General features: G+C 32.7%; 1 protein-coding gene across 2 annotated transcripts in view; it reads left to right on the top strand.

Annotated features, from left to right (window-relative positions):
* The first annotated feature begins 2,426 nt into the window (after positions 1–2,426).
* Positions 2,427–11,222, top strand: part of LOC143079711 (uncharacterized) — a 66,002-nt gene continuing 57,206 nt past the window's right edge. For both annotated transcript variants that reach the window (XM_076255235.1, XM_076255234.1), the window contains exons 1-2: positions 2,427–2,667; positions 7,559–7,693. In XM_076255235.1, coding sequence (XP_076111350.1) covers positions 2,524–2,667; positions 7,559–7,693 — 279 coding nt within the window. In that variant the 5' untranslated portion in view covers positions 2,427–2,523. The remainder of the gene's footprint in view (positions 2,668–7,558; positions 7,694–11,222) is intronic.

Genomic DNA, 11,222 nt, shown 5'->3' with positions numbered 1-11,222 from the left:
TATCGAGGGTATAGTTTGCCGGCCTCGATGGTCGAGAGACCCGCGGTAGCCCGTCCGCGTCTAACGTGCGACACCTCGATGAAAATTTCACCCACGTTAAAAATTTTTACATGTGTAGATTACCAGCCGTGTATTATAACATATAAATTCAGTAGATTATCAACTATCAATTGGAGAGTAAGAAAATTCACTCGTGTCAATGATGTGTTGATATACAAGAAATGAAAAAAAAAATGAAAGTATATTCAAATTGTATTTGTTGTTTTGGGCTGGTTTTAAATATTTTTTGTTTGTGCATAAAATTATTCAATCATTTAGGTAAATACATTTAAATGACTACACAGATTTGAAAATGTTAGATAAAGAGAAGGAAGAGCACATTTTTTGTTAGAACATTGGAATAACATAATTTTCAAGTATGTGGTATAAAGGGGGGAGATAAGTACCTAATACGTTGGCATATTGTTGGCACAATGTTGGCTTATATTTCTTTATTGGCATGAAATATCAATGATATTTTTTTATAAACACTGTTTAAAAAACTTTGAATTAGGCAAAATACAAAGAATTTTCTAGTTCTATGCACAGATTATCGTAGTCCTATTTGGTATGACTTTATCATTTTGATTTTTTACTGGGTCCTCAATGCTCTTAGAACACAATCGTTATTCGCTAGATAATTTTTCTTTTGACTTGATTTGAATTTTCATTTAAGTTAAATTAGAATTGTTAAGACTTTTCTATCAAAAATGAGGAGACATTCATGTTAATCTGATTAAAAAATTATATAAAAAATATTTTCTTTTTCATATCAAACATCATGGACTTCACACAAATATCACTAACAAACATAAGAAAAACATTTGTCGTACATCTTACAAATATCAATTAAAAATATTATGTAAAAATGTTTATGAAATATTTCTTTTTTCATATCAAACATGTGCTTCACTCAAATATCACTGACAAACATTTGGAGAACATTTCTAGCATACATCTTACAAATATCTATTAAACATCTTATCTTAAAACTATTATGAAACAGTCTTTAATTGATATTTTCTAAATAAAATCGAAAAAATATATTGTTATGATGTTATTGAAATATTCATTAGATATTGCCATTTTTATATTTTTGATTAGGACAAGAAAAGTATATTGATGTTACATCAAAAAGATATTTTATTATACATCAAACCTATGCTTTACATAGATGTAAAATCAAAAATGTTTTATAAATATTTCTTTAACACATCTAAAAAATATATATATTAAATGTTATATAAAAATGTCCATCAGATATTGATTGAATATTGCAAAGAAATATCTCCTCGACATACAATTGTTCTCATTTATAAAACTGTCTATTTAACGTTTTAAAGAATATTTATTATTCATTATAAAAAAATATTTACAAAAAATGTGTTTATATTAGCAATCAAACATTGGGACGAAATATTATTGTTAAAATATCATTAATGCATAATTTCTGATGTAAAAAAAATGTCTTTAAAATATTTTTTGGTAAATATTTTTGAAAAACATATATATAACCAGTCAATAATATCATGAAAATATTATGTGTTAGCTGGGAAGTCCTGTTAAATTACTGAAATCTTCACAATTATAGCATTTTAGTTAAATTTTATACGGTTTTCGTGTAAAACGAAAGTGGCCGCATTAGTGTTCATCCTTAATATTGAAATGTAAGTTGTATTTTATGATAATACATAACATATATAAAGGTTGAGGATGAACACGGATGCGGCCACTTTCATTTTTGACAAAAACCATCTGAAAAGTGACATTTTTCGGCATATTTGGTAGATTTTTCATATTTGAGCTTGAATCGGATCGTTTTTAATGACTAAATCAGTTAAAATCTTTCACATAAACTAATTGATTCAAATGAAATAGACATTAATGTGTTTAAAAAGTGGTCAAAATCTTTCGTCAGATGAACCTGAAATTTGAGGCCAAAATCGGTCCTTACCGGACCTACTCCTTTATGTTATTTGATTTTCCGTTCAGGTCCGAGTTTTCACACCCCAACGATAATTTTCATTTTTTTAAATCTTATCATTATGCTAAACTTTTAGTTTCATTAAATCTAAAGTTGAAAGATAACCATTGAATATTAAAAAAGTTAATGAAGTTAGAATTAGTCCGACCATAGATTTTCAGGTCCCTTCAGGTCTTTTCATTTCTCCGTTCAGGTCCAACTTTTGCATCAAAAATTTGTTTTTAATCTAAAACATTTAAATTATAATGAAATATGGATATTAACAATTAATAAAATTCAAACTTGAAGAAATTCCATTCAATAATAAAAAAAGTTTCTGCAATTTGAATATTTTTGATTGTATATTTTCAGGTCTTTTCAGGTCTTTTCAGGTCCACTTTCAGGTCTTTAGTGTAACCCCAACTTCCGGCGGATTTGTTTACTGCTAGTGCTAGGCAATGAATGAAATTAAATATGCATTAGAAACCCATATTTTTGTAGTGTAGAGATACTGCACCATTATGCAGAATTGTTATAATTCTGGGCGAATACCTAGAGAAAATGGGCATGATCAAAATGCTAAAGGTCAAACAGAATCATTTAACTTCATCAAAGAACTAGCTGAGCAGAACAAACTTTTGAAACAAAGAATTGAAGAGCTAGAGGTTAATAAAATCACAGCATCTTTGATTTCTAGTCCAAATCATCTTACTTTTTCATAATTATTCCTCCTATTGTTAAAAAAATTATACAAAGTCAGCAGGGATCTCCATGACCTGTTTAATGTTTTCGTGGGAAAAATTTTGTTGATTATATAGGGAATCATTGAAGCATGACTGGAGCGGGCCCCCTCTTAGGTCAGTCAGCGGGGCCCCCCCCCCTTAGGAAAAGTTCTGGATCCGCCACTGTAATGATGGCAGTGTCAGAGCGTACCTGCATGGGGGTAAGAATAGTCAAATTGCCATTCGTAGGCTATGAGTACCCCATCTTGTTTTATTATATATATAATGCAATCGAATTGAGAATGAAACGTGAAATATGTACAGAAATTATCGATAATATAGGGATTTCGTGTAGAACGAGTGAAGAGTATGAAAAATAATATTTTCAAATTGTATTTATTAGTTAATAATACATAAAACACATTGCTAATTAATTGCACACTGATTGAAAATGAAACTTTACAGTCCCTCACTCCCTGTAAACTAGTATATATGAACTCTGGGGCATTATTTTCTATTTCTGTATTATTTACTTATTTTGCTATTTTTTCTTTTTTATTATTATCAAAGTGCCACCCGCATTAAAAAAAATAATGAAAATGTTAAATAGTGAAAATATATAATGTGAAGGCCTATATTATAGGACTACCTGTAAACATGAAGAAAACAAATTAATATATATATACTATTATTAAATGTACATTTGTAAATGCAAATTTAAAGACTTAAATTTTATTGAATTTGAAAAACACGTATAAGAGAGGGTGGTAAAGATAAGAATAAAAAAAAGAAGATGTGGTTTGATTGCCAATGAGACAACTGTCCACAAGAGAACCAAAATTACACAGAAATTAACAACTACAAAACATGTATAGGTCACCATACAGCCTTCAACAATGAGCAAAGCCCATACCGCATAGTAAGTTATAAAGACCATGTAAAACATTTCAAACAAGATTACTAATGACCTTATTTTTATAAAAAAATGAATGAAAAACAAATATGTAACACCTAAACAAATGACAACCACTGAATTACAGGCTCCTGACTTGGGACAGGCACAAACTTAAATAATGTGGTGGGGTTAAACATGTTAGCAGGATCCCAACCCTCCCCTAACCTGGGACAGTGGTATAACAGTACAACATAAGAACGAACTATAAAAATCAGTTGAAAAAGGCTTAACTCATCAGATGGACAAAAATACAAGGGTAACAAGTGGAAATGGCCGTGTACTTGTACATGTACATGTACATCCCGACAACAAAAAGGCACTAGGAACAGATCTGAGAGTACTCACAGTTATGGTTATTTTCGTGCAACGTGTTTTGCCATTTTTATTTCACATGCAGCCTTGAAAAAGGTTCATTATTCACTGTGTTTCGTGAAATCGGTAAAAAGATCAACCTGCAAGAAATTTTTCATTTTAAAGAAGCATGTTATAAAGGCCTCAAATTAAACCAATTTTAAAAGATTAACTTCTTATACGTTCAGGTATTTCACATCCAATTTTTTATGGAAATATTCTTTATAAAGCACAAAGGTGTCAGTATTCACCTCAAAAACTAACAAAACCTTTGAATAGACTTATTAAGAAGGGATACAGTTGTGATACTGTTGTCAGGTCATTAAAGATTGCATATTTTGGCTTTAATATTGATTCACTTATAGGGTCTTTGCATCGGAACTAAACACATTTATTCAAAAACCATTTGTTGGCATGACACAGGTTATGTTCTTCTCATATATGTTATGATGGTATGATACTAAACCCCTAACGGGAAGGATTGTGCCTGATGTTCATATGATGAAATCATAATCTTTCAGTCAGTTTAATTGAAGTCTGGATCTGGCATGTCAGTTAATAGCTAGTAGTATGTTGTTATTTATGTATTATTGTCATTTTGTTTATTTTCTTTGGTTACATCTTCTGACATCAGACTGATTATCATTCTAGGGTTATGAAAAATTAAAGAATCTTTTCTTTTCTTTTCTCTTAACTTAAGTTTGTCTCAACTAAATTTAATGAAATGTGTATATATTTCTTATTACCTCTAAACTCAGTTCAAGTTCAATTTTGGCAGCTTCACTTTTACAGTTCTTGAGTTATGTCCCTTTAAAATGTTATATGCTAATGTCATCTGTGTCCCTTTGGACTCATTCCCCATTTATTTTTTTAGAAGTTACTATTAATTAATATTAATTTTAACCATGACTGTATGACATTTTATATTTTAATATTTTATGATGTATTTAAATGAGTAGTTATTGTTGCAAACTCCATTAGAAATTTGAATTGATATCATTTTTGGAATAAGGAAAAGAGGGAGGAGAAAAAAAAATTGGTGGGGGTCAATTTTTCTCATTTCAGATTTCAGAAAATAGAAAGAAAATTTCTTCAAACATTTTTTTTTGGGAGGATTAATATTCAACAGCATAGTGAATTGCTCAAAAGCAACAACAAAAAAATAAGTTCATAAGACCACATTCATTCTGTGTCAGAAACCTATACTGTGTCAACTATTTAATCACAATCCAAATTCAGAGCTTGTTTATGATCAAAACCTGGTATCTAGAAAGAAATTTTGTTAGAATTTTGTTCTTTGTTTCCATATTTACTTATAAATGGACTTAATTTTTCTTCCAGTTAACAAAACATACAGTCTGCAGATAAAGTTTTTAAAACATTTATTATATTAATATTAGCTATCCTGGATTTTTACCAAACTTCGACAGTAGCTTGTTTTTGATCAAAAGCTAGTACATGTATATAGAAAGAAATTTTGTTCTTGTTTTTCTGTATTTTTCCTTTAAATGGACTTCAGGTTTTTCTTCCAGTAGACATTTTATACGTACAGTCTGCAGTTAAAAGTTTTAAAACATTTATTAGATTAATAAACTATCCTAGATTTTTACCAAACTTGGACAGAAGCTTCTTACATTCAAAAGAGTGTATATTCTTATACCCCACGCAACAGGTTGCGGAGGGTATAATGTTTTTGACCCGTCCGTCCGTCCGTCAGTCCTGTTTCTTGTCATTGCAACTCCTCTCAAACCACACAACAAAATTTCACGAAACCTTTTCAGATAATAAGGACATACTATGTAGTTGTGCATATCGACGGGAAATTGGGATTCAATTTTTTTTCTAGGAGTTATGCCCCTTTGAACTTATTTACTTTAATGTACTACTGCAACAGTTTGTCATCACAACTCCTCTCAAACCACACAACAGAATTTCACGAAACCTTTTCAGATAACAAGGACATACTATGTAGTTGTGCATATCGACGGGAAATTGCGATTCAATTTTTTTCTAGGAGTTACGCCCCTTTGAACTTATTTACTTTAATGTACTACTGCAACAGTTTGTCATCGCAACTCCTCTCAAACCACACAACAGAATTTCACGAAACCTTTTCAGATAATAGGGACATACTATGTAGTTGTGCATATCGACGGGAAATTGCGATTCAATTTTTTTTCTAGGAGTTACGCCCCTTTGAACTTATTTACTTTAATGTACTACTGCAACAGTTTGTCATCGCAACTCCTCTCAAACCACACAACAGAATTTCACGAAACCTTTTCAGATAATAAGGACATACTATGTAGTTGTGCATATCGACGGGAAATTGCGATTCAATTTTTTTTCTAGGAGTTACGCCCCTTTGAACTTATTTACTTTAATGTACTACTGCAACAGTTTGTCATCGCAACTCCTTTGAAACCACACAACAGAATTTTATGAAACTTTGTAGATAATAAGGACATACTACGTAGATGTGCATATCGACAGGATATTATGATTCAATTTTTTTTCCAGGAGTTACACCCCTTTGAACTTATTTGATTTAATGTACTACTGCAACAGTTCGTCATTGCAATTTCTCTGAAACCATACAATAGAATTTCATGAAACTTTGTAGATAATAAGGACATGCTATGTAGATGTGCATATTGATAGGAAATTACGATTTTTTTTTTCTTTCTTGGAGTTATGCTCCTTTGAACTTATTTGCTTCAATGTACTTCTGCAAGAGTTTGTCATCGCAACTCCTCTGAAACCACACAACAGAATTTCATGAAACTTTGTAGATAATAAGGACATACTATGTAGATGTGCATATTGACAGAAAATTATGATTCAATTTTTTTTTCTTATACAATTTTCTTTTCTTACACTTATTTCATTTCTCCAATGACAATGTGGGGACGGTGGGGTATGTGAGCGCGCTCACTAAGGTTCTTTAATTATTACTTTTTTTTTTTCATTTTTGTTAAGCCTGCAATTTACAACAAAAGTAGGGGTGACACTTGGTTCCACAGAACCCTACCAAATTTATTTTCATGAAGAGAGCATGCGCAAAGCATTGCACATGACCACATTTTGAACATAGAAACTAATAATAAAAAACACATGCTGATAAGGGCTGATTGGTGCTGTTTTTTTTAATTATGCCACACACAATATGTGCTTCAGGTATAATATTTTTGACACGTCTTTCTGTCCGTCTGTCAGTCCTGTTCTGTTCTTGTCATCGCAACTCCTCTGAAACCACACAACAGAATTTCATGAAACTTTGCAGATAATAAGGATATAATATGTAGAGGTGCATATCGAAATAAAATAATGATTCAATTTTTTTTCTAGGAGGTATGCCCCTTTGAACTTATTAACCTCAATATACTACAGTTCTTCAGTCCTGGTTTTTTTTGGTCAAGTGACAATCATAATGAAGGCCTGGGGTAAGTGAGTGTGCTCACAAAGGTTTCTTTATTTCAAATAATATTCAGATACATTTATAAACATGAACATTGAATTTATTTCCAGGCTGAACATGCCAACTGTCCTGAATTACGCACATACGTTGAAGAGAGTAAAGAAAAAATGAAACAGATTCAAGAACAACATCTAAAGCAGATGGATGAAGTGAATGTTATGCTGGCTGAACAACAAAAACAGGAGGTTCATAGCTGTTTTAACAAATTAATTACATTATACACCTGAAAGTTATGTTGTCAGATTTGCTTTTAAACAAAGTGAAATTTCATACCAATACACATATAATTAACTGGTAAATTTTTATCAGCCATTACTTTTTAGCTTCAACACATTTGTTCATTTGTAGTATTAAAATCCAAAACAATACAGACCAATCAAAGCTATGACACAATGCCTTTTTGGCAATATGAGTTCATGCCTTCAACAATGAGCAAAATATAGATACCTGATAAGTTTAAGACAACCTCTAGTACCAGCTTAAGCAAAATTCTACTTGTTTAGCTAGTCAATAATGATTTATATTCAGATAGAGTTAAAATCAATCATTTCACCTCAAAATACTTTTGAATCTATTTATTTATAACTCTTTCTAACAGTCAAGTAGACAAAATCAACTTTCTTTAAGACATCATATATATATATATATATATATATATATATATATATATATATATATATATATATATATATATATATATATATATATATATATATATATATATATATATATATGCAGAGTTACATAAAGGGCTTCTTTTAAACAGAAATACACAATTAGCACTATTTCAGAAAGTACAAAAATGTACACAGATAGTATAATAATGATATTAATGTGTTTAACATTGACTATGCGAAAATAGTAGCCAGGGTGAGAGACAATAATGCATTCTGGTCGTGCACTATTGTCTCTCACCCTGGCTACTATTTTCGCATAGTCAATGTTAAAAACAACATTATTATATCAATAGAAATATTTTTTCTCTCTCTTTTTATTGAAAAGCAAAGCACTGTATTGCACAATAGCTAGAAATCTTGTTTGTTTGTACATACATCCCAAAATTGGTTTCCATTCTTTAGTTTGCCTCAACCAAATGTTATGAAACTTATTTATACACAATGCTAGTACTACAAAGCACAGTACTAATCAAAATTTTTGTGGTGTTATTTTTATACGACCGCAAAAAAAAATTTGGGATCGTATAATGGTATGATGTCGTCGATGTCATCTGCATTGTAGTCGGAAGACACGTTTGGTGTCTGGACAATAACTTTAGTTGAAGTGAATGGATCTCTATATGAAATTAAACAAGAAGGTTCAATACCATAAAAGGAAGGTTGGGATTGATTTTGGGGATGATGGTCCGAACCGTTTGGAATAAGGGGCCCAAAATAGACCAACAACAAGCATTTTTGTAGTTTCTGGACAATAACTTGTGTGTTAGTGTATAGACCACTCTGACATTGTAGCACAAGGTTCCATATCACAAAAAGGAAGGCTGGGATAGAGTTTGAGGGTAATTGCTCAATTTATGCAGGAATTAGGGGCCAAAACAGGGCCAAAAACAAGCATTTTTGTCGAGCCTGCAACTTTTGTTGCAGAAAGCTCAACATAGGGATAGTGGCGGCATTAGCTAACTTCTTTTAAAGCTTTATATTTTAGAAGGTGGAAGACCTGGATGTTTCATACTTTTTAAAAGATGCCTCATGTTACGAAGTTTCCGTCAGTCACATGTCCAATGTCCTTGACCTCATTTTCTTGGTTCTGTGACTACTTGAAAAAAAAGTTAGGATTTTTTGGTAATGTTCAATTCTCTCTTATTATAAGTAATAGGATAACTATATTTGGTATGTGTGTACCTTGCAAGGTCCTCATGCCCGTCAGACAGTTTTCACTTGACCGTGACCTCATTTCTTGGATCAGTGAACAAGGTTATGTTTGGTGGTCTAGTCCATATCTCAGATACTATAAGCAAAAGGTCAAGTATATTCAGTGTATGGAAGGGCTGTAAGGTGTACATTTTTTTTACATGTCTAACTAGCAGGTGTCATCTGACCTCATTTTCATGGTTCAGTGGTTATAGTTAAGTTTTTGTGTTTTGGTCTGTTTTCTTTATACTGTATGCAATAGGTCTACTATATTTGATGTATGGAATGATTGTAAGGTGAACATGTTTAGCTGGCAGGTGTCATCTGACCTTGACCTCATGTTCATGGTTCAGTAGTCAAAGTAAATTTTTTGGGGTTTTGGTCTTTTTTCTTATACTATATATATGCAATAGGTTAACTATATTTGATGTATGGAAATATTTTATGATCTACATGTCAGTTGCGCAGGTGTTATTTGACCTTGACCTCATTTTCTCTGATCATTACTCAGTGTTAAGTTTTTGGGTTTTGGTCTGTTTTTCTTAAAACTATAAGCAATAGGTCAACTATATTTGTTGTATAGAGAAATTGTAAGCTGTACATGTCTGGCTGGTCTGGTTCATATGACCTTGACCTCATTTTCATGGTTCTTTGGTCAATGTTTAGTTTTTGTTGAGGCTACAACTTTTGTTGCAGAAAGCTCGACGTAGGGATAGTGATCCGGCGGCGGTGTAAGCTAACTTCTTTAAAGCTTTATATTTTAGAAGGTGGAAGACCTTGATGCCTCATACTTTGTATATAGATGCCTCATGTTACGAACTTTCCGTCAGTCACATGTCCAATGTCCTTGACCTCTTTTTCATGGTTCAGTGACTACTTGATGTCTTCAGATGGTTCAAACCTTCACCAGATGTTTCGACCCTGTACCATTACATCCTCCAGTTGGCGGGTCAGTAGAGGTGGCCAAACCTCTACTCATCAGCACTCGTCTTCCAGCTCAGATCATCTCGGCGATGCCATAACCAGCAAGTTGAACGCTCTGCTGCTTCCCCTAGCTGTCTTACTGCTGTCTTTCTTGCCTTTCTAACTATTCCCATTGCCTGTAGCATCCTCCATACTGACTGTGCAGGAAAACCTCTGCAGCCTACTTCTACTGGGAACAGCCACGCTTTCCAACCTCTCTCTCTACATGTTGTCATCAGCTCTGTGTACTTTTCCTTTTTTTGCTGGTATGCCTCTTCACATCTCTCTTCCCAAGGAACTGTCAGTCCTATTGCAACTATCATCTTTGACGGCTGTGACCAAACTACAATGTCTAGGCGTAGGGTTGTCTGTACGCATTCTTGAAACACAAGCTTCTTTCCAATGTCAGCTCTCATGTTCCATTCACTGCCCTTGTCCAAGATGAAGTGCTGTTGTGACTTTGTTGCATGTCCCATATCTCCCTCCCTAACGAATCTGATCTGCTTTGTCTCTGCTTTTGATGGTCTCTTCTTTCTTCTCTCAATATTAAGGATCTCTGCTAGATGATTTAGGACCTTGTCGTGCCGCCATTGATACCTTCCCTGTGTCAGAGCAACCTTGCAGCCTGAAAGTATATGTTCAATAGTACCTTTTTAACCACATAACTTGCAGCTTGGTTCTTCTATCAGTCCCCACTGGTGTAAGTTTGAAGGGGAAGAAAGTGTATCGTACACTGACCTAAGCATGAATTAAATTCTGAATGGTTCCATCCTTCATAACTCTGCCCATGTGATCTTTCTTTCTCGCAAGTTCCACTTCATCCATGCTCCTTGACGGCTAAGCTCTACTGCTTTTGCCCTTCTTTGTTCTTCTACTGTTCTTA

This window comes from Mytilus galloprovincialis, chromosome 6 (assembly GCF_965363235.1).
Source record: "Mytilus galloprovincialis chromosome 6, xbMytGall1.hap1.1, whole genome shotgun sequence".
Lineage (NCBI taxonomy): Eukaryota > Metazoa > Mollusca > Bivalvia > Mytilida > Mytilidae > Mytilus > Mytilus galloprovincialis.
The sequence above is the reverse complement of the archived record's forward strand: the minus strand, read 5'-3'. Positions and strand labels throughout refer to the sequence as shown.